At 43.9% G+C, this 24,393-nt stretch overlaps 2 protein-coding genes across 4 annotated transcripts in view; one reads left to right on the forward strand and one right to left on the reverse strand.

Moving 5' to 3' along the window:
• Positions 1–332: 332 nt before the first annotated feature.
• LOC125458262 (LON peptidase N-terminal domain and RING finger protein 1-like) lies at positions 333–22,849 on the reverse strand. Of its 2 annotated transcripts, none has more exons than XM_059650585.1 (9): positions 22,351–22,849; positions 15,346–15,490; positions 15,117–15,216; positions 11,522–11,636; positions 11,053–11,165; positions 9,963–10,121; positions 6,116–6,278; positions 4,372–4,521; positions 333–3,333 (listed from the first exon to the last, which is right to left on the reverse strand). In XM_059650585.1, the coding sequence occupies exons 1-9, from the start codon at positions 22,621–22,623 to the stop codon at positions 3,175–3,177; spliced, it is 1,377 nt and encodes a 458-aa protein (XP_059506568.1). In that variant the 5' UTR covers positions 22,624–22,849; the 3' UTR covers positions 333–3,174. The 2 variants fall into 2 exon arrangements, with proteins under 2 accessions (XP_059506568.1, XP_048399347.2); XM_048543390.2 differs by having other exon boundaries at positions 11,053–11,174; positions 22,351–22,847.
• Positions 21,829–24,393, forward strand: part of faxdc2 (fatty acid hydroxylase domain containing 2) — a 48,278-nt gene continuing 45,713 nt past the window's right edge. Inside the window, exon 1 of one of the 2 annotated variants that reach the window (XM_059650587.1) lies at positions 21,829–21,900. The gene's annotated coding sequence lies outside the window, so the exon portion shown is untranslated. The remainder of the gene's footprint in view (positions 21,901–24,393) is intronic. The other variant, XM_048543396.1, reaches the window with a different exon arrangement.

Consider the following 24,393-nt stretch of genomic DNA (forward strand, 5'->3'; position numbering starts at 1 on the left):
ACAGGTTGATAATTTTTGGTGACTAATTTAAGCTGCTGGTAGATATCATGGAGTTGTGAGGCTTGATTTCTAGCAGACTCCTCTCACCGTACAAGTTTGCATTTCATAAAGACAAAGTACATTCTAATTACATAAGGGCCTGGAAGTGAATGCAAGAGCTATTCTACAATCGGACAAAACCTTTGAAATGGAGATGAAGAGCAAACAGGTTCAGGGAATTAAACATTTTTCCACTTCTGGTACAAATCCTCTGAAGTACCATTTCAAAACTTCAAATTTAGAAGACACCTAATTAGAAGGTACAGGGAGGACACAATGAAACAAAACTAAAATAACTTGAAGTATGAGCATTTAATTCACAAGTGAATATCGATGTAGATAAATAACAGTATGAAGTGGTACATCTGGAAGGCAGGATATAGGATACATTTTTATTCGAGTGTTGAAAGTCAAAAGGAAAGAGAAAGAATGAACTTGGAGGTATGTATGCAAACCATTAACAGTAACAATGCAAACTAACAAGGCCAAAAACAATAAATCAAACGCTTTCAGTTTTAAAGAAACTGAGCTGAAAAGCAAAAGTTCTAATTAAGTTTGCACTGGACTAAGTTGTAGAGAAAATGTATCCATTTGTGGAGGGAAACCAGATCATGGACATATTAAAGCCAATTATGAAATCCAACAGGAAAATCCAAAACTTTTCCCAGAGTTATTAAAGTTTGGAATTCTACACATATTTGACAGCAGTATGGATACGTACAAAGGGCAAAAGAAATAGAAACCTATCAGAGATAATGGGAACTGCAGATGCTGGAGAATCCAAGATAATAAAGTGTGAGGCTGGATGAACACAGCAGGCCTTCTCTGATGAAGGGTCTAGGCCCGAAATGTCAGCTTTTATGCTCCTGAGATGCTGCTTGGCCTGCTGTGTTCATCCAGCTTCACACTTTATTAAATAGAAACCTGTGCTGAGCAAAGGAGTGGGAACAGGTTCATCTGAAACATAAATATCAGCATGGACCTCAGTAGAATGGTCTTTCTGTGCTGTAGGCACAATACTGTATCGAACTTTCACTCAGCCCCTGACACAGCAAACATGTAGAATCACAATCATTTCCAGCACAGAAAGAGGCCATACATTCTACGCTGGCCCTCTATGGAATGATCTAGTCAATCCCATTCCCTTTCACCACTACCCCCCTCCTCCATAGATTTACTTGCTTCAAATGTCTATCCAATCACCTTTTGAAATGATGGATTATTTCCGCTTCCACTGCCTTCATGGGCAGTGAGTTCCATGGAGCCAAGGGACAGAGCCAGCAAGTTGCCGTCTATATTAAGGTGCATTTCAACTGGGTTTGGCTCAAAATCAAAATGTTCATAAATGATATTTGAACTTCTGTCTTAATTGCAAATATAGAAGCTTTCTTGGTGATGCATGAAGCACACACTTACATCTGTTCCCTTAGCCTGGATTTTGAGATTAGGTTCAACATACAAGTCTTACTTTGGGGCACCTGTGATAGAGTTAGGGTTAGGGTTAACCCTATCGCACCACTTCACATGAAGCATGGCTGGCCACATGGTCTCTCCCATTGTTACCCCATGAAATTGGTGCATCGACATGATTTGCAGGTTGATAATCAATCTGTTTGGCCACATTATGAACCCACTGTGGCAGTCTTGTCCAGTCAAGGCACTCAAAGCAGGAGCTCTATCCACTGCACAACAAAATTTCTCTTCATATCTCAAGAGATGCTCAGGCAACCATTCCTTTGCTTGGCCCATGTGCAAGTGTTCCAGTTTGCTCCTTCTCTTTCTCGCTCTCTCTCTCTCTCTCTCACTCACTTCCTATCCTTCAACCATCTCTTCTGTTTGCCACAACCTCTCAAATGGAGCAGGAACTGGTGCTTTGATTGTGTCTCACTTACTGCAATAGCGGAGTTCCTTGCTCCCACTATCAGCAGCCTATTGAGGAAGTGATACAGCTCAGTTGTGGTTAGCCACAGTGCGATAGCGAATTCATTTAATAACCAAGGTCAGTCATTTTCTATAAAGGTCGCTATTTCTGCATGGGACTCCAACTGTGGTGAAAAGCTAACAAATTCTTAGTGACTTCAGCCTTCAAATTGCACAACAGTGTTAAACGCAGGAGCTGTAGCCATACACAGAATCTCAGCTGGAAAATGTTTGTGAGTCTCAGCAGCCCCATCTGTACTTTCCATAACCTTATAAGAATTTATAAAATTCATGAATCTCAATAATTAAACAGGGAAGCTGCCAAAGAGGGAGAGGTAATTGTCACATAAGAGTACTGAGATGTCAATTGCTGATAAAATAGATCAAGTTATGGAAAATGATAGAACTCCTCACTGTTCAACAGCAGCATCTGGCCATTCACCTGGGAGACACATGCACTTGTGTCACCCTGTCAGAAAATGTTCTTTCTCCTTGCTACTGGCCTTGGCCAGTTGCCAGGATTTCAAAGCAGCACCATCCTGTGGACACTGTCTACTGGAGATTGGGAGTTCTCATTCCCCAGCCTGGTCCACCAGCCAAAGCTGTAAGGTGTTTGGGAGGCCTTCAGCTTACTGATCCGACAGAGAATGTAGTAGCCTCTACATCTTCATCCTGTTGCGATCAAATTGCTCCTTGCCTGAACTCCAAACATCTTTCCAGCCCATCTTAAACCATCCCTTGCTTCAGCACCATTCAGTCAAAGTCCTGGAATTCCCTTCTTCACAGTATTGTAAGTTTACCCACACCAAAGGATTGCAGAAGTTCACGAAGGCAGCTCACCATCACCACCTCAAAGGCAAGTAGGAACAGTCAATAAATAGTGGCAGAGTCAGCAAAGCCCACTGCTCGTGGATGAACAACAAATAAACTCAACTGTTTCAGTGTAGTGACTAAATAACATTTAAATCCAAATGTCCTGCCATCCACAGGCCTCCGCTGTTACCCATTGCTTTTCTTTCCAAATCAAAGGGGTTTTGATAATTCAGAACCCATCCAATTATGGAACAAGCAAAGATTGCAGTCTCAAAATGTTCAAAAGACAAATGCCCGCCTCCTGCCCTGTTGGAATCTCTCCGGGGTTTTGGGTTAGAGTGAGTAGATAGTAAGGAGACGTTACCATCTCCCTGGTACTTCGAAGCAAAAACCTGGAGTCAATTACATGATCTGATTCTGCACTAAATAATGCAGGGCCCGCTGGAGGTGCATCAGGCGGTGTTGCAATGATGTAGATGAGAGCAGCATCATTTGAAGACCAGGCTCCATCGGTAGAACAGCTAGGACCCACCAGCACCATCGAGGACCATCTGGAGAGGCCTGAAACCCAACAAGTACAACAATAGGTTAGTTTTGTTGACACAAACCACCCACAAGAAGGGTTCCATTATCAAGCTCATTCTCATCACATCTCCTCAAGGGAAAGCAATGGCCTAGTGGTTTTATCATAAGACTATTAATCCAGAAACTCAGCTAACATTCTGGGGACCCAAGTTTGAATCTCACCATGGCAGACGGTGGAATTTGAATTCAATTTTGGAAAGAAACAAATCTAGCATTAAGAATCTACTGATGACCATGAATCCATCGTAGATTGTCAAAAAATCCCATTTGGCTCACTAATGTCCTTCAGGAAAGAAATCTGCCATCCTTACCTGGTCTGGCCTACATGTGACTCCAGACTCACAGCAATGTAGTTGACTCTTAACTGCCCTCTGAAATGGCCTAGGAAAGACAGCTGGGAAGAGTAAAAAAAACTGCAGCGCGGAGCTGTTATAACCTTTGATTGCACTGTTTGATTCCACATTACTCACTACTGTGGGCGGTGTATAGAAGCTCTAAGTTGGATGGAAGTGAATCCTAATATGGCTTGGTTGTAAACTGGAGCGGTGAGACCCTATCACAATTTTTGAGAGCCATTTCTGGTCTTTCCATTGCCCCTACTCATCCCCACAAACTTCAATACCTATCCAGACTGATTGCACCCTCCCTTCAACATTCAATATCCAGGAACAAAAGCAGATTTACTCTGCTATAATGATTCAATGGAACGGTACCTAAAGAACATTTCTCAAAAAATGTCACTTCTGTTTGTGATCTGAGAATACTTATTGTCAATATCTGAAACAGGAAGTGCAGTACTCTAGCAGCAACATCTCACTGAGTGAGAAACAAGTGTCCACAGACTAATAGTGAAAATTCTACTGCTATTTGAAAATAGGGAAATAAATTAAAATGGCACCTCGAGCCATACTACACATTGTTAAGTTGACCCATCCCCATCGCCCTCAGTAATAGTTGTACACAAGCTAAAGTGAGTGCCTGATGTAAACTGGGCGCCATAAGTTCTCCCTTCACCTGTACATTTTCTTCCCTGTCTGGAATGGGCCCATGCTCACTGCGTATCTGTCCCTGGAGAATGCTCGGCAGCTGGTCAAACCAGTTCCGAGCCTGTTCATAGACACGACTGTGCAAGATGCAGAGGTCAGTCAGTTGGATCCCGTCAACCTACGGAAAGAAAGAACAGAACTCAGAAAAGGCCATCAACTCAGATTCTCAGCCCGAGCTATCCTTAAAACCCTAATCGCTGACTCAACTCACTAGGACTCCAATAAAATAAAGTGTTATCAATCTTCTTGCCAGGTTAAGTTAAAACAAAAATCAGGATTACCTGTCTTCACGTTTCATGTGACCCAAAGCCTAAGAAACAATTAATGATCTCAACCAGAGTTTATCAAACAGCAGTTAGATTCTGTAGCCCTAAAGTAATAAAGCTGCCTCTTGCTGGCATAACACAACTCATTGTAAATTCTGTTTTTATAAAAGGCCAACTCATTTGTTTTTAAAAGTTTGCCGACTTTGTCTTTTGTTTCCAAATTATCAGCTTCCTTATTTGATCTCATTCTGTAAGAAGCTACATTCAAAATCACTCACTATTCCCACCAATTAGGTTAAACTGTTCTTCTTTGCTCTAACTTATCCTCGGTGAGAAGAATTAATCATTGACAAGTTGAAATGTAGGTCAGATCTAGTTAAAATAATGCAAATTTCTAGCCTGCACCATCCCTTTTACTACACTGTCCGGCCCATCAGCTCCCATTATTGACATGGAGCAGCACAGTCACCCAGTGGTTAGCACTGCTGCTTCACAGTGCCAGGGACCTGGGTTTAGTTCCACCCTTGGACGACTATCTTGCTGTGTCTGCATGGGTTTCCTCTGGGTGCTCTGGTTTCCTCCCACAGTCCAAAGATGTGCAGGTTAGGTGGATTGGCCATGCTAAATTGCCCGTAGTGTTCTGGGATGTGCAGGCGAGGTGGGTTAGTCATGAGAAATGAGACAGTTAAAGAGATAGGGGGTAGGTCTGGGTGGGATGCTCTTTCGAGGGTCAGTGTGACTTGATGGGCTGAACAGCCTGTTTCCCCGTTGTAGGGATTCTATAATGATGATTTCTGCTGGAAAAAACATGATTTGATTATCACGCCAGTCACAATTTCTCATTTCTGTCCTCAGTACCACCAAAATGTTGATATTTCTTCAACAGCTCGAGGTCCACAATGGAGGACAACGACAGCCGTTGCATAAATACATTAGGTAATTTCAGATTGGTTCCATATGTTTGGCCATTCCTCACAGTAAGCGCTTTCCACCAGCTGCATGGTCTGAAATTTTCATTCTGTTCCCCTTTCTGTGACATCCATGCAGCCTCTATATGGTGAGGATTGACCCTGCAGCTTGCTATGACATGGCAGTTCCCTTTATAGGAGGCGATGTCCTAGTGGTATTATCACTGGACTGTCAATCCAGAGCCCCAGGTTCGAATCCTATCGTGGCTAACGACAGAATTTATATTTAATAAAAAGAAATCTGGAATTAATAGTCTAATGATGACCACAAATCCATGTTTGAATGTCAGGAAAAACCCATCTGGTTCATTAACGTGCCACCTTACCTGATCTGACCGACACGTGACTCCAGGCCCACAGCAATGTGGTTGAATCTTAACTGCCCTCCAGGCAATTAGGGATGGGCAATAAATGCTGCCTGGCCAGTGACACCCACATCCCATAAATGAATAAAGAAAACAAAATGATGCACACTTACTCGCTTGTCCTCCAAGTATTCGACATCAGCTGTGTTATACCCATCTCTATCACCTCTTCTCAACACCTTAAAGCGACGTCCTCCAACAGTGTTGACCAGAGAGCGACCATCTGGGAGACTTTCACTTTCTTCAATCTTTAGCATACAGCCATAATCTGCAAAACTGAGAGCCAAACATTGAGTTTAAGATCTAAATGCAAAACCAGAGCAAACAGTCAAATGATAAAATTAAAGTGTAGAAGAGGAAACTCAATAAACAATAAAACAGCCTCTAAATATTAATTCAAATGTCTCTGCATTTTCTCATTCCTCATCATAATTCCTTTTACTGCCTTCAAAGGGAAAGTATTTACTTCAGCTGCTGTCTTCCCTTTTATGTATTTGTAAAGGCTCTTACAACCTGATTTTATATTCATGACTAGTTTACTCTTGTATTCTTTTTTCCATTTTATCAACTTTTTGGTGGCCATTTCTGTTTTCCAATACACTCTCAATCATCAGGGTTTCCACTGCTCTTTACGGTATTATAAGCCTCTTCTGTTAATCCATTACTATCATTAGCTTCCTGAGTGAGCAGGAAAATCCACTTGAATTGTATCTTTAACTGTTTCCTGCTGTTTATGTACCACTATATCTTTCAATCTATTTATCCAAACAATCTTAGCTAATTCTGCCGTCCCCGCACCCCTCCCCCATCCTGCCCGCGCAACCCCCACCACGCTCCCGCACCTCGACACCCCCCCCCCCCCCACCGCCCGTAGATACGTAATTGGCTTCAGGACTTGTTTGTGATTGGCCTATGTCACTTTCAAACTTAAAGTGGAATTCAATAGCATTAGAATCACAAACGCCTAGTGAATCGGATTAATTTACCCTGCGTCATGGCGCAACACCAGATCTAAAATACCAAGCCGGTTCCACATTTCAAGAACCTGTTGCACAAACATTGGACAAATTTAACTTTTATGCCACCCTTGCCAATTTGTTCAGTCTATTCCATACAAAGATTACAATCACCCACAACTATTACATTGCCTTTAATATACTTCTATAAATTCCTGTTTAATGCTTTATACAAAGGTATAACTACAATTGATTGGTCTAGAAACTACTTTTACCAGCACTTTTTGGCTCTTGCTATTTTTAGTCTTGTTACTGACTTTCTCAGCCAAGATCCTTTCTCGTGAATGTCTTCCTTTACTTCAGCCCTGCACCTCCTCCTTTGCCAAAATCTTATTGTTTCCCCTCCCCTCCCCAATATATTGTGTACCTTTTGACTCCTCGACTTTGGTCGCAATGTCTCTATAATGGCGGTTAGATCTAAACTATTTATCTCCACATGTCCTACAGGGCTGTTCTGCTGAGATACAGGAAGAGCTATGGTTGTTTGCAGAGCAAAGGAAGCAAAGGAATGTTTTGACACTGACATTTCAAATCTTGCATGATTAGTATGAAGTAAACAAAGGAAAATAATTTTCCCTGGCTGAGCAGTTCAGAACTAGAGGGCACAGATTTCAGGTGACTGGCAAAATAAACACTGGTAATATTAGATAACTAGGTGTAGAGCTGGATGAATGCAGCAGGCCAAGCAGCATCAGAAGAGCAGAAAGGCTGACATTTTTGGTCTGGACCCTTCTTTAGAAATGGGGGAGGGGAAGGGGATTCTGAAATAAATAGACAGGCAGAGAGAGGGAGGTGGATGGAAGATGGATAAAGGAGCAGATAGGTGGAGAGGAGATGGACAGGTCATGGAGGCAGGGATGGAGCCAGTAAAGGTGAGTGTAGGGTGGGGGTTGGTCAGCCCAGGGAAGACAGACAGGTCAAGGAGGCAGGGATGAGGCTGGTAGGTAGAAGGTGGGGGTTGAGGTGGGAGGAGTGGATAGGTGAGAGACTGTGGGCTTGAGATAGGTTAGGGAGGCGGGGACAAGCTGAGCTGGTTTTGGTTGTCAGGGGTGGGGAGATTTTGAAGCTTGTGAAGTCCACATTGATACCGTTGGGCTGCAGGGTTCCCAAGCGAAACATGAGTTGCTGTTTCTGCAACCTTTGAGTGGCATCGTTGTGGCACTGGAGGAGGCCCAGGATGGACATGTCGTCCATGGGGTTGGAGGAGGAGTTGAAGTGGTTCGCGACTGGGAGGTGTAGTTATTTATCGCGAACAGAGAGTAGGTGTTCCACAAAGCAGTCCCAACGGCTCCAGTTGGTTTCCCCGATGTAGAAGAGGCCACATTGGGAACAGCGGATGCAATATACCACATTAGCAGATGAGCAGGCGAACCTCTGCTTGATGTGGAAAGTCTTCTTGGGGCCTGTGATGGGGGTGAGGGAGGAGGTGTAGGGGCAGGTGTAGCATTTCCTGCAGTTGCAAGGAAAAGTGCCAGCGGTGGTGGGGGTGTGGAGCCGTAAAGGGAGTCATGGAGAGAGTGGTCCCTGTGGGAGGCAGATAAGGGTGAGGATGGAAAAATGTCTTTGGGAGTGGGGTCAGATGGCGGAAGTGCCGGAGGATGATGCGTTGGATCCGGAGGTTGGTGAGATGGTAAGTGAGGATGAGGAGGATTCTGTTTTGTTTGTTATTGCGGGGAGGGGGTGTGAGGAATGAGTTGCGGGAAACGCGAGACATGCTGTTGAGGGTGTTTTCGATTACTGTGGAGGGTAAGTTACTGTTCTTGAAAAACGAGAACATCTGGGATGTCCACAAGTGGAATGCCTCATCTCGAGAGCAGATGCAGCAGAGGCGAAGGAATTGGGAATAGGGGATGGCATTTTTTGCAGGAAGGTGGGTGAGAGGAGGTGTGTTCTAGGTCACTGTGGGCTTGAAATGGATATCGGTTTCCAGGCGGTTGCCAGAGATGGAAAGGCAAAAGTCCAGGAAAGAGAGAGAGGCATCGGAGATGGTCCAGGTAAACTTAAGGTTGGGGTGGAAGGTGTTAGTGAAGTGGACGAACTGCTCGAGCTCCTCATGGGAGCACGAGGTGGCGCCAATACAGTCATCAATGTAACAGAGGAAGAGGTGGGGATAGGGCCAGTGCAGCTTCAGAAGAGGAACTGTTCCACACATCCTGCGAAGAGGCAGGCATAGCTTGGGCCCATGTGGGTACCCAAGGCCGCCCCCTTTGTCTGTAGGAAGTGGGAGGAGTTGAAGGAGAGGTTATTAAGGGTGAGGATGAGTTCAGCTAAGTGGATAAGGGTGTCAGTGGAGGGGGACAGGACAAAGTCCTCACCCTTAACAACAACTTCTTCAATTCCTCCCACTTCTTACAGACAAAGGGGGTGGCCATGGGTACCCGCATGGGCCCAAGCTATGCTGTGTTCATCCAGCTCTACACCTTGTTATCTCAGTTTCTCCAGCATTAGCAGTTCCTACTATCACTGGCAATATTAAGCTTTTTTTTAAAAAATGTAACGAGTGCTTAGGTTTTAGAGTGCACGGCCTTTTAGGGTGATGACAACAGTTCAATGAAAGGGACGTGGATAATACTTGTAGAGAATAAAAGGCAGGGATATGGGGAAAGAGCTGTGAATGTAATAAACAAGACTGCTCTTTCAAAGTACAGATTCGATGGGCCAAATAGTCTTTTTCCCTGCTCTACAGTTCGATGAACAACCTTATACTGAACACGTGTTACATTCGATCAAACCCCTCCCAATAAGTGTTACATTACCACTAAGCTTTCTAAAATTCTGTTTCAGCAATCCAGAGACTGACTAATTCACATCCTGTACAGCACATCACAGAATGAAATATGTTTGACATGGTGTCCTTAGCTGGCATGCAAGTGTCCCATGGGGACAGTTACTACAGCAACAGTAACTGTGATCATCTCAACTAAATCCAGATCAGCGCACGCACATTTTTCCACGATCATATATGCACATCCCAAATGTTTTAGTCCCTGTCTCCAGGCATCGTCGCATCATCAGTCGGTAGCGGGGCTCAAAGATGTGCAATCGGCAGGAGATTCCCGGGAATGCCATCGTGCAGACAAAAATTGGAATATCATTCGTCAAACTAGAAGAAAACAGGTGTAATTCACAGCTTTATATAGTCAATTACTAGCAGCATCAACTAGCTCAAATACTCGCACCATTAAAAAAAAATTGTTTCTTGCCCTATCTGCCCTCTTCCAGCACAATCTCCCTCAATTTCTACTCCCCTGCCAAACATTCTCTGTACTTTCTTACCCAAACACACAACAGGAGCCTCATCTCAAACCGATTGCTCTGTCCCACATCACTTTGGTTTGCCAGTTCCCATCCTCTTTTCAAACAGAGTCCCTTAGCACTGCACAGGCCTCCCCAGTGCCCCCACCCCACCTTCGCCCTTCCCTCAACACCACCCCTTTGACCTCTTTCTCACAATCACTCTGGACAGACTGGACGTGGAGAAGCCTCCAGTAGGAGAGACCATGACCCAAGGGCACAGCCTCAGAGTTATGGGTCAGCCATTTAGAACTGAAATGAGGAATTTCTTTAGCCAGAGGGTGATGAGTCTGTGGAGCTCATTGCTGCAGAGGGCTGCGGATGCTAAGTCATTGATTGTAATTAAGACAGAGATAGGTTCTTGATTAGTAAGGAGATAAGGCAGGAGAATGGGGTTGAGAAACATATCAGACATGATTGGAACAGACTCGATGGGCTGAAAGGACTAATTCTGCTCCTGTACCTTGTGGTCTTATAAACCATACCTTCCCAGCCTCCATTTCTCAGCACACCTCTTCCTTTTCCCACTTGTACCTATCCTGTTCCCAATCCCACCCTCTTTCCCTTCCCTCCCCACCCAGCTTCCTCTCTCCTTTACCCTTCCCCTTCCCACTCCCAAGCCCATCCCCCTCCCGCCTTGCAACACATTCCTCTTCTTACCCCTCCAACCTCCAGTCCCACCCCCTTCCTACTTCCCTCCCACTCCTCTTCCACCCTCACCCCAGGGAGCTCCCACTCACTTGGACAGTTCCGCAATCTCGATTTCACTTAGCCGTTTCCTCTCCGTGAATTCCGCGGGGAAGTACATAGTGATGAGAGAGTCAAGGAGCTGGGTGACCCGATACTGCCTCTGCTGCAGGAACTTGGTGGGGTGAGGGGAGGGGGTGGTGGTGGAGAATAGCAGAGAAGAGAACTTCAGACAGAGCCATTAATTCCCCAATGTACCATGAGATCAGGCAGCCTGTTAGCCCATGTACCATGATAATAAAATGTGAGGCTGGATGAACACAGCAGGCCAAGCAGCATCTCAGGAGCACTGAGATTGGCCTGCTGTGTTCATCCAGCCTCACATTTTATTATCTTGGAATTCTCCAGCATCTGCAGTTCCCATTATCTCTGAGCCCATGTACCATGTTTGTGCATGCCTCCCAACACCCACAGGCACGGTCGTGCATGCCTTTTACATCTGGTTGATGCGAGTTCACTTGCCTTTCTCAGATCCTCCTTGCACAGAGGGCAGCACGGTCTGTAATCCAAACATCGCTCAACACATTTCTTGCAGAAGGTATGACCACAAGGGGTGGTGACTGGCTCAAACAATAACCTGGAAAGCAACACCTTACACATCAGGCATGAAGCATACTGTGTTCAATTCTGGTCTGCCAGCTACAGGAAAGATGTTGTGACGCTTGAAAGGGTTCAGAAAATATTTGCAAGCATGTTGCCAAGGTTAAAGGGCTCGAGCCATGGGCTGAATAGGCTGGGCATTTCTCCCTGGAGCATTGGAGGCTGAGGGGTGGTCTTATAGAGGTTTATAAAATCATGAGAGGCATGGTAGTGTGAATAGCCAAGGTCTTTTTCCCAGGGTAAGAGATTCCTAAACTAGAGGGAATAGGTTTCAGGTGAGAGGGAAAAGATTTAAAAGGGACCTCACGTCAACTTTTTCTTGCAGAAGGAGGTGCAATATCAAATGAGCTGCCAAACGAAATGATGGAGGCTGGTAAAATTACAACATTTAAGGCATCTGGATTGGCACATGTCTACGAAGGGTTTAGCCGAACATGGGCTAAATTCATCTCGATTGGTTGGCAGGAGACAAATTGGACCAAAGTGTTTGTTTCCGTGTTATACAACTCCATAACTCTAAGTGATGCTGAGCTGCTAAAGGGTGAGGCCAGTTACACACCTGACTCTACTATGCACACTGATCTCAGACCCCACCAGTCCTCAGGCAACATTCCCCAATGTCTGCCCCTATGTCTTATCAGTTTTAGCACAGAATTACCATCCATGTCCATCAATTTCCAGCTCCATTGGCTATCCAACCCCATCACACAGAGCAATAACATTCCCTCAGTGATCTCACTGAAATTTTTCTCATGACTAAAATCTCCAAAAATTGATGTGGGCATTTATCTCATTGTTATTGCTGCCCACAATTTGACTTTGCCATTTTCTATCTCAGTGCAATGAATAAAAAAAAGTTATCTGCCTTTTGCTGTTCATAATCCTGCCCCAACACCCGAAACATGTTCTTTGATTGTAATCTCTCACAGCTGAAATTTATATTATTCCTGGGAACTTGGATTCTGAAGTAGAGGTAAATGGGTTTTTGGTTTTCAGTTCTGTGAAGATGACTTTTTTTAAAAAAAGTCAGAACCTACTTTTTAAACAGTGGGTTAAAGCAGCATTTTGAAAAATATTATGCGACTTGAGCTAAATGACTAGATAAGCTGCCTGTTGAAATAATTGTTCAAGTATTTCCTAAGTTGAGCTTTTATAACCCAGAGAGCCCAGAAACAGGTAGAGCTCAGAAGAAAAGATCCTTACAAGCAGACGCTCTGTTAAACAGCCTCATAATAGTTAAAAGAACTGAAAAAAACACCCGGTTAGGTTCCTTAGAATTCAATGAGGTAGTTTAGTCATCAGGAACAGGCTCCCTGTATTTATCCTGTGAGCAATGTTCAAGTTTTCTGTGAAAATTGCCTCCATCATTCTTCTGAACATCAGTGAATATAGTTCAAACTGATCCATCTCGCTTCACATGTGAATCCTGCCACTCCAGGAATAGGTCTGGTAAACCTTTCTTGTACTCCCTCCATAGTCAGAACAACATTCCTCAGATAAGGAGAACAAAACCGTACACAATACTCCAGGTGTGGTCTCACCAAGGCCTTGTACAATTGTACAAAGACATACCTGCTCCTGTATTGGACTATTGTTGCTATAAAGCACAATGTATCATTTCCCTTCTTCACCTCATGTTGTACCTCCAAACTTAATTTGAGTGAGTGATGTTACAGATTAATCAGGTCTCACTGCATCTCCAGTTTCTCAATCTATTACCATTTAGATTAAAAAAAAATCGATCTTCATGGTGTTTGCTACAGCAATTGTCAAGACACTCCCTGGAATATTTAATTAGGTTAAACGCTCTGCAGGAATATACATTGCTGATTCATTACACCATTTCGAAAGCGTCAAAACAATTCAGAAATCTATAACACCAAGTCTACTCCCATTCAAGACAAATGGAAGAAAAAGATTTGCAATTACAAAGAGATTTCCATTAATGCAGTGATTTAAAACCAATTAAGTATTTATGAAGTGTAATTGGTATGGTAATACAGAGAAATGTGGCCTCCAAAAATATTAATAAGATCAGCCAGTGGAACAGGACAGTAAGAATAATAGGTATAATTGGAAATGGCAAGTTGTGCCCCACAATATCTGTGCTGGAACATCAACTGTTCAATATCCATTAATGACTCAGATATTAACAATATCTGAAAAATATACCAGGTTTCTTGACGACCCAAAGATGGGGAAATGATATGACAGTGGTAATGTCACTGTACCAATAACCTGGAACATCAGATCCCACCACAAAATCTGGTGGAGTTTAAATTCAGCTATTAAAATTGGAAATTGTAAAATCTCAGTTATGGTGGTCATGATAACTACCACAGATTATGTAAAAACCCACCTGGTTCACTAATATCCTTTAGGGAAGAAAATCTGTTGTCCTTACCCATTCTGGCCTACGCGTGACTCCAGGTCCACAGCAATCTGGCTGAATTTTACCTGCCTTCTGAAATGGCCCCCAACATGTATTTCAGTTCAAGAGCAGCTAAGGACAGGCAACAAATGCTGAGCTTGCCAGTGATGCATGCATCCCATGAAAGAAAACAGAAATAAGTTGTGTAGATAAGAGCAAAGAAGTACATGAATGAATTTGTGGCAGATGAATGCAGGAAAGTATGAGGTTATCCATTTGGAACAAAAGGAAAGGATACATCCGAATATTTTTGAACATAATAAGTAGCTATGGACAATGGAAATTGAGGGGTCCTGTACAAAAAACACTCAGTAAGCTAATGGAATCTCAGACTTTAATATTAGAGAAATAAAACAGAAAAGGGTGGGGAGAGGGGGAAACTTTTGCTAAAAAGTAAACAAAGCTTTGGTTACAGCACATCTAAAGTTCTCTGTACTGTCCTGAACACCACAATCATAAAAAGGATTATACTGGCTTTGGAAAGAGTGCAGTAAAATCTCCAGAACGTTTCAGAACTCTCAAGGTTACATTAAAAGACCTTAGACAAAACAGACTGGGAATACTCTTGGAGTTTACAAAGGGCGATGAAAGTTTTCAAGATTTAGAAGGAGAAAAATAGAGACAACATTTTCCACTTTTTCCAGGGAACAGGTGGGAGTGGAAGGCTAGGAAAACTGGAAACAGACTCAAAATTAGAATCAGGTTACTTTAAAGCAAAACATTGAAAAATGCTAATTAAACTAATCGTTTTAAATCTGTGTTTCATACATATTTGTTGACCAAATGTAAATGGGTTAAGGAGCCAAGAGACCAGACAAGGCCTCGCTGATCGATCAAACAGGTTCTAACTGCTAAGCAGCCTCCTCCCTTCTCTTTTTTTTTCACTTTTTCTCTCGGGTATACAATTGTAGGGGATCCAACCAATCATGACACAACAAAAAGAAATCCAGCAACATCGAGCCTGTCTCCAACAGAGGAGACAGCTGGGTGTAGATCACTAATTATTCAGTAAATAATTCCACTCACCTTGCACAGACTGAGCACTCAAAGTCTGAGATGTTGAGGAGACCGGGAGGCACAGACTGAAGGCAGTGGAAGGAATATGGGACATTATCCTCATCAGAACCTACAGATACACAGTGCTAGAGTAATTAATAAACAGAGCTGTAAATAGACAACACAATGCATTCCCAACAGTTGGACACATGCCCAAACGTCCTGTGTGACAGCTTGTAGCATTGATTTTTAACTTCACCTGAGATGTGTGTGCTTTCTTCAGAAAGCTCGTTTGTTGCCTGCCTTGCCATTGGTTGAAATATCAGATACTTCTCACTGGAATCATCCTGCGTTAAAGTCGCTTGTTCTTTCTGCAAACAATCTGTAGCCGCCAGTGACAAATTCTGTACAAGAGGAAAAGGAGACGGTACAAGAAGTTATAGCTTTAGCATGGCACCAGGTATATTTTGGACATTTCTCAGAATCTGCAATCTGTCACACTGTCTAGGCAGCACACTGACCTCAACAAACAAGCACAACGGTCGAAACAGCAGCAGAGGGGAACATTTTCATTGTCACTGCTCCAGCTCAAGTTGTGGTCCACCTATATGCAGCAGAATCTTGCACCCGCCTCAAAATCCTCCATATTTCTTTTACACTGGACATCTAAATTGTACAGTCCTCCTCCTGTCACCGGGATTCCTGCCTGTGTCTCAGATTTTGCACTGTCCGTCGTCAGGTGGGCAGCATGGTGGCTCACAGTGCCAGCAATCTGGGTTTGATTCCAGCCTTGGATAATAGTCTGCGTGGCGTTTGCACATCCTCCCAGTGTCTGTGTGGGTTTTTTCCTACAGTCCACAGGATGTGCCGGTCAGGTGGATTGGCCGTGCTAAATTGCCCATCGTGACTACAGGCTAGGTGGGTTAGCAATGAGAAATGGCCCATAGTGTCTAGGGATGTACAGGCTAGATGGATAAGGCAAGGGAATTGGAGGGTTACAGGGATAGGGTTGGGGTGGGTGAGTCTGGCTTGGGATGCTCTTCGGAGGGGCAGTGTGGACTCGATGGGCTGAATGCCTGCATCCACACTGTGTGGGTTCTATGATGTACTGTTGGTACAGATAAACCATCAGTTAGACTGGTTACATCTACAACCTTCTATTATAAATGGCATTGTTGAATTCCTGGATTAATGCAATGTAAAGTTGCCATAGTCCTACCAGGCTCATTGGACAACTCATGGCAATGGTTTAATCTAAGGGTCACCATACCCCAGGAGAGGTTGAGAAAGACAGTCCATTTGGTTACCTCAGCCTTTGTAGGAATTGGTCCACACTGTAACATCTAGCCTACCTTTGCCTGTCTATGTAATTACATGGTACAAGAGTAGATTTGGTGACTAATCACAGTTATCAATTTCTTTCAAATGGTCTACAACAGACCCAGAAATGAGGTGAGGAAAATGCTCCTACAGTGGCAGAGGTGCTTAGGAACCAGATGTGTGAAGTCTGATGATTTCTCTCAAACTCTTTACACTTAAGATTCTGTCTCAAATTTACAGACATGTTGGGTCCCAAAGGTGTTATTTTCTGCAAGAAAAGCTTTATATAGTGTACTGGAATGAATCAATACAAACAGCTGTGTCCATTTTCCAGAGTATAGAGAACACAGATGTTGCAGGAATAGAGGAGTAATTTGGGGTCCAGAAATCCACAAACCTAATTCCCCATCCAGAAATACATCCAACTGCCTCCACAATTTAAAGAGAAAAAGCAAGGACAAACTCAGCAGATAAGGCAATGAAAGAGAAAGTTTTATATTTCTGGTAGATGGTTTTCCCCACTTGCCTCTACCCTAAGTACTGATATATTTGCTCATCGTTGAATAGCCCACTGTTCTTGCCTAGTATGGGTAAATGACACAAATGTTAAGCAGACCCTGATTTGTGAAATTCTGGCAAGTTTGACTTCAGTGAATTTGAAATATATTCTGTCAGTGTGAATTTAAAACACATTATGATATACTGTCCTTTCCCAGACTATTATGAACTGCACTCATCCACATGATCTTCCCTCCTGCCACCCAAACAGCCAATGCACACAGTACCCTAGTTTATCTGAAGCACTTTTGGAGACTCATGACTGATGATGCAGCGTTGTCCTTTTTCTGCAGCTTGTTTATACTTTCCAAATGTTATTTCTGAATGTGTCATGGAGAGCGAATATTTTGAAATGCAAACATGCCCAAAACACTGGGCCCGAGGGAATTAGTGCAAAAAGGAAAATCAGGTAAACTGTAATGATCAACACTGAAAGTGCACTAGGTTTCAGAAGCCATAAAATAACTAAACTTTGCATTCACTGACAAAGAGAGCAAGACACACATACACATAATGAGACAACACACAAAATGATTAAATAGTTACTTCAAATTTACGTTGGGTAGTCGTGCCAGGAAAGTTGAATATTTTGCTGTTAAACAATAAGGAAAGGTTGAAGAAAATGCAGTAAACCTCCCTTACATGGATTGTCACAAACGGAATACAGAAGCACAGATCCATTTTGAAACCTGGACAGTAAAGCAGTAAAGTGCAGTGGATGTGCTTTCTTACTTGAATAAAGAGCTGGACTTAGAAATAAAGGCAAAATATTAAAATTTACAATCACAAGGGAAAGTGTCTTCCTTTTTCTTTATTTATTCATAACATATGGGCTTCACTGGCAGGGCCAGCATTTGTTACCCATTCTTATTACCCCTTAAACTGTGTGGCTTGCTAAACTATTTCACAGCAGTTAAGAGTCAGCCATATGCTGTGGTCTAGAGTCACATGTAAGCCAGATCAGGAAAAAGCCTGATTTCATTCCCTAAAAAGGACGTTGCTGAACGAGATGGGTTGTCACAAAGTCAGCGATAGTTTTCTGGTCACCATCACTGAGACTAGCTTTCAATTCCAGATTTATTAATTGAATTAAAATTTCACCAGGTCCAATGTGAGATCTGAATCCATGTCCCTAAAGCGTTAGCCTGCATCTATGGATTACTAGAATCAGAATTAGGTTTTATTGTCACATGTACACAAGTACAGGGATACAGGAGTACAATGAAAAGTGTGCAAAGTCAACATCTTAGGTACAATATCTTACGTACAAAATAGAAAATAAGGGAATGCAGTTTAAAGCTCAGCATTCAATTCCTTCTCAGTATAAAATAGAAAAATAAAGAAATAAAGCTAAAATTCAACATTGCAGCCCACTTTGCGTGCTTAGCCATGCAGGGCTCACATGCTCCACAAGGGTTCAAACACCTCTAAGTTGGGATCACCGTCCTCTGCATTGGACTTGTCCTCCCCCGTGCTCACTCACCGTCTCCCGCGCTGGCTCAGTCTCCACATTGGGCTTGTTCTCTCACTCTTCCCCAAGCTGTCTTACTGTCTGGCTTGCTGTCCTCCAGACTGGGCTAACAGATACCCCCTGCTGATCAGCTACAGTGGTCACATCAGCCAAACACTAGTGCAGTGACCTCAACTAAATGCAGTAGGTGAGGTGACGAAGACTTTGAGTTACAGATTTTTTTGTGGCTCTGAAGAGTATGGACTGGAAAAATATTATGCAAGAAGTAAATTCAGTCCATGACGGGTCAGAAATAATGGAATTCAGAGCCTTATCCAACAGAATGAGTTCAGATGATGAGGGAGCAATGCTTGAACAGAACTGTGTGTTGTGAGAATTCAGGATTTAATTCCTAAGCCCACGCTCCAGTAGGGAAGAATGGGAAGCTCATAAAACCATGAGAAATAGGAGCAGAGTTGGCCATTCGGCCCACAGAATCTGTTCTGCCATTCGATCATGGCTGATATGTTTCTCAGTCCATTTTCCTGCTTTCTCCCCATAACCCTTGATACCCTTACAGAGACAGCAATTACAATCAAGAAGAGAAACTTATTGGGAACTGGCAGCTGTTCTGGTACAGGAGGGTGGTGTTCTGCAACAAAGTCAGCATGAATTTCCTAACAAAATGGTGTAAGGAAAAGTAATAAAGTGTTTGAACAAGCAAGGCTGCATTAGGAAAATAAAGCAGCAACACCGGCTGAAATTGCAAGGGAGGCATGAATAAGGTCAGTACTCATACAGGAAAACCATGTACATAACCCCAAATCAGGGGTAATGTAATAAAATTAAATCATTCAGTTCTAAATTCAGATGTAACTCAAAAAAAACTGAACGTAGCAGTTGGAACCAGTATTAGTGAGGAGATATTTCAGATTCCGGGTACATATCCATGGAAAATTTAAGCGAATACATTTCTTGTGCTTCTCCAGGTAGCTTCCTCAATTATTCAAGGTCAGTGACCCACGGCTTAAGCATTAATTTGCTCTTTGCCACAGCAAGGAAGCAAGCTCAAAGCTTACGCTGCCCAGGACAGATATTGAAACCTGGGTTATTGGCCCAATTCTAAACCACATGCCTGCAGACTCACCAACTGAGCTAACCTGCCTGTCTTTTCAGTTCTTTCCCAGCCGCTGAGTAGATAAGATCAAGGTTAAACTTGAAATATCCTTGGATTGGACTATATCGCTTTTCCAATGCCCCAGCACCAGATCAGTGTTGCGATCAATCCCGATATATCTGAATTACTTAGTGTTTTAATAACAGTGTTTAATAGTAACTTTTCTAATGCATCCTTCCTTGTTCAAACACCTTGTCACTTCTCCTTACACCATTTTGCTAGGAGATTCACACTGTCCATCTTACTAGCAGGTGGACTGCAACAGTTCAAGAAGGCAGCTCACCACCACCTTCTCAAGGGCAGCTAGGGACAGACAATAAATACTGGCCAGCCAGAGACACCCACTTCCCATTAATTAATAAAAAAAATCCATTCCCCTATTTCTGTGATAAAATTGCCAACTTAAATAGAGAATGTTCTAACTATTAAGGGCTGGCAGGGAAACTTAACATTTCAGGTTGATAAATATTATGTGAGAACTAGACAATTTTGTAACATGTTTTAAGCTAGGGGAAAGGCATCTGAATAAACGACACACTTAAATTTCTTAATTATATCGCTGCTTAAGCTTTTATACTTGGGTGAATATAAACTTCATCTATGCAACTGGATCATATAGATTAACCTATTTAGACATGGCATCACTCCAGTGAATGTATGTTGTACCCCACCTATGCCAATCAATAGATCCTTCCTAGGGTGCACTGCTCTCATTTGAACAGTTACTCCCCAGGGATCTCAACAGAGGCACAGCTCAGGATCTGAAATTGAATGCTGTTATAAGATATTGTCATTATGTAACCACTGACTATGACATACATATTCTGGCACTTATAATCCTTGCAAAGCTATGTATGTTGCATAAGGCTATAATCACAGGTAAGAGGAACATTAACCAGAGTTATCATGTGCATTTGACATTAACCCTTCAGTCCCCTTTTCTAATTTGCATTTCCATTGTTTTTGTGAAAATGGCAGTGTTTAAAGTGTTTAAAGTGTTCAGAGGTTGCACAACATAATCTCACCTATTTCTACTGTTCAGGTATAATCACTGTATATGAATTTTTTTTGTTCATTCATGGAATGAGGATATCGCTGCCTAGACCAGCATTTATTACCCATCCCTAAGTGCCCAGAGGGCAGTTAAGAGTCAACCACATTGCTGTGGGTCTGGAGTCACATGTAGGCCAGACCAGGTAAGGATGGCAGTTTCCTTCCCTCAAGGACATTAGTGAACCAGATGGGTTTTCCAGACAATCAACAATAGATCCATGGTCATCATTAGACTCATATTTCCCCATATTTATTGAATTCAAATTCCACCATCTGCCATGGTTTGATTCCAGTCTTGGGAAACTGTGTGGAATTTGTATGTTCTTTGTATGTTCTTCCCCTTGTCAATGTGGGTTTCCAACAGGTGCTCTGGTTTCCAGTCCAAAGATGTGCTGGTTAAATAGATCGGCCAGGCTAAACTGCCGTCCACAGACATGCAGACCAGGTGAATAGCTACTGGAAATGCCGGTGGAGCTGTGGGATGCCCTTCAGAGAGTTAATATACGCTTAATGGGCCAAGTGGCCTGCTCCTACACTTTAGTGCGTTTTTAGATGATTGTCATAAAGCATTTTGCAACCATCTAAAACAAAGAGAAACTCGGCAGGTCTGGCATCAGCTGCATCTGTGGGCAGAGATACAGAGTTAAAGCTTGAAGTCTGTTTTAGCCCTTCTACTGAGGAACTCTGTCATAGACACACAAAGCAAAGATGAAGCCCTTCAGCCCGTCCCAGTTGCACCGACCTATCTACAGTAATCCCTCTTTCCAGCGCTTGGCCCTTTGAAATTTCCAACATTTCAAGTTCATGTTGTAAAGATTGTGAGGTTGCTTGCGTCTATTACCTTCCCATTCGCAGCATTCAATTTCAGATCCTGAGCTGTGCCTCTGTTGAGACCCCTGGGGAGTAACTGTTCAAATGAGGGCCGAGCACCCTAGGAAGGATATATCAATCGGCGTAGGTTGGGTACAGCATATATTCACTGGAGTGATACCATTGTCTAAATAGGTTAATCTATATGACTCCCACTACCCTCTGAATGAACCCTTTTCCTCAAATCCCCTATAAACATGCTTCCCTTCACCTGTAAAATTATGTCCCATTTGTTATCTTCCCTCCAACCCAGGGACACATAGCTTACTTTCCAGCCTATAGGCGTGCCTCACCGTCTTATATAGCTCAATTGGAGCCCCGCCCCCATCTCGGCTGTCGAGGGTACAGCCTTTGTTTTGGGACGCCGAGTAGTCCTGAAAAAACACGTAAGTTAAAGAAAAAGATCTTGCCTTAACAGAAATGCAAATTTTGTTTCACTTTCAAACGTAGCTCAAGGCAGTTCTTCCTAAGGGCCTGCATGGGCACGATGGGCCGAAAAGCCGTCACTTGCTGGATGAGTCCGATTAGCAGGGTGGAAGGGACTCTCTTCCTCCTGTTATATTGCTGATTTGTTTACAGTGATTCAAGAGAGACGCCTTAAAGTGGCAGAAGGCCCGAAACGTCAGCTTTCCTGCTCCTGAGATGCTGCTTGACCGGCTGTGATCATCCAGCCTCACGTTTTGTTATCTTGCCTTAAAGTAGCTGCTCATTTCCCTAGGAAACTCTGCACTGACGTCCTGCAGAAGCTGGTGCTTGAGGTTCTGTTTATATTCAGACTCAGTGATCATAATCCTGCCCTCCCCCACCTTCGTGTTTTTCCTTTAACCTGTACCTACCTGCTGGGACTGTGAGATCGGTCTTTCACCGGACTCAGTGACCGGACTCGGCTGCCCCTCCTCGGGGAACCACTTGTGCAGCAGCCCGCTGGCCAGCACGTTCACCCGGGTCCCTTGCAGCCCGTCCCCCAGCGGCTCCAGGCAAACCGGGCAGCCCCGGCTCCGTCTCTCACACCGGCGGCACAGCGAGTGCCCGCAGGCGGCAGTGACCGGCTCCCGGAGTTGGCGGCAGCAGAGCGGGCAGCTCAGCATACGCCCCGGGACCGGCTCCATTTACGCCAAGAAAGCGCCCTGCCTTCCACTCCTCTTATTTGTGGATTCCGGCTCTTTATAAACCAGAAGTTACATAAATATTTAGAAGAATCCATGTGTTGGAGCTGAGGCTCCTAATTGGCCCCTACAACCCTGTTACAAAATAGCTCCCAGTTTCACAATCTGTGCAAAGTCAGAAGTCACCTGCCAGAAAGCTTGTGATTTCAGATAAACCTGCTGGACTGTAACCTGAGATAACAAAGACACAGCAGGCCAAGCAGCATCTCAGGAGCACAAAAGCTGACGGCTCGGGCTTCGAACCTTCATCAGAAAAGGGGGATAGGGAGAGGGTTCAGAAATAAATAGGGAGGGGGGGGAGGCGGACTGAAGATGGATCGAGGAGAGTATAGGTGGGGAAGGGATAGGTCAGTCTGGGGAGGACGGACAGGTCAAGGGGGCGGGATGAGGTTAGTAGGTAGGAAATGGAGGTGTGGTTTGAGGTGGGGATAGGTGAGAGGAAGAACAGGTTAGGCAGGCGGGGACGAGCTGGACTAGTTTTGGGATGCATTGGGGGGAGGGGAGATATTGAAGCTGGTGAAATCCACGTTGATACCACTGGGCTACAGGGTTCCCAAGCAGAATATGAGTTGCTGTTCCTGCAACCTACGGGTGGCATCATTATGGCACTGCACGAGGCCCAGGATGGACATGTCGTCTAAGGAATGGGAGTGGGAGTTGAAATGGTTTGCGACTGGAAGGTGCAGTTGTTTACTGCGAACCGAGCGTAGGTGTTCTGCAAAGCGGTCCCCAAGCTTCCGCTTGGTTTCCCCAATGTAGAGGAAGCCACACCGTGTACAGTGGATACAGTATACCACATTGGCGGATGTGCAGGTGAACATCTGCTTGATGTGGAAAGTCACGTAACCTCGTGTTGTGTGATTTCTGACCTTGTGCAGTCCAGTCCCGGACCGGCACCTCCACATCATAATCTGTGCAACAACATATCCAGCCGTACCAAACAATTCCAGGGATTGTATACATTGACACCTATACACTCAGTACATGGGCACAAAATGTGTACCTCTCAACTCAGCAGAACAGATCTCATTCCTCCTTTCAACCAGGCAACAAAAAACAATAATCTTGTGAATTGCTGGGAAAACTCAGCAGGTCTAGCGGCATCTGCAGAGAGAAAGCAGAGTTAATGTTTCGGGCCAGTGACCCTTCCTTCAAACTAAATCGTATCTAGGAAAAGCTTGGTAGATATGCTGAGGGTGGAACTGGGGGAGTGGAGAAGAAGCCAACGATTGTTGGAAGTGGAGCCCAGAGAGAGAGAGAGAGAGAGAGAGAGACAAATGGTTGGCATACAAAGGAATGGATAAAGGTCAGCTTGGGGGAATCAATAGCTGCCAAATTGGGACCATTTGTAACTGACAACGGGATGGTTGTGGTAGCGAGGTCTGGTGTGTGTGGGGGTAAGAACATGAGAGAAGGTGCTCGAGCCCCATACTGTTGAACTTTGTATTGAGGCCAGAAGGCTGCAGAGTTCCCAAGGGGAAAATGAGCTGCTGCTCTTCTACCTTGCACTGAGCTTTGCTAGAGTAGTGCAGCAAGCCCAAGACACTGATGTTGGCCCGGGACAATGGTGATGTGTTGAAGTGGCAGCCAGCTAGAAATTAAAAGTCATTTTCGTGAGCAAAACGTTGGTGTTTTGAAGAAGCTGTCCATCTGTGCTTTGTCTCAAAGGCTATAGAGGAGACCACATTGTGAGCAGTGAATGCAGTAGTCCAG

Source organism: Stegostoma tigrinum, chromosome 13, assembly GCF_030684315.1.
Source record: "Stegostoma tigrinum isolate sSteTig4 chromosome 13, sSteTig4.hap1, whole genome shotgun sequence".
Taxonomy (NCBI): Eukaryota; Metazoa; Chordata; class Chondrichthyes; order Orectolobiformes; family Stegostomatidae; genus Stegostoma; species Stegostoma tigrinum.

Excerpts from the sequence above, each read along its gene's own strand:
- LOC125458262 (XM_048543390.2), bottom strand. The coding sequence starts at position 22,623 with ATGGAGCCGGTCCCGGGGCGTATGCTGAGCTGCCCGCTCTGCTGCCGC. Across the intron at positions 11,637-15,116 it reads GAGTGCTCAGTCTGTGCAAG|GTTATTGTTTGAGCCAGTCA; the intron begins GTGAGTGGAATT and ends GTTGCTTTCCAG. Across the intron at positions 10,122-11,052 it reads GAGATTGCGGAACTGTCCAA|TTTGACGAATGATATTCCAA; the intron begins GTGAGTGGGAGC and ends GTTTTCTTCTAG.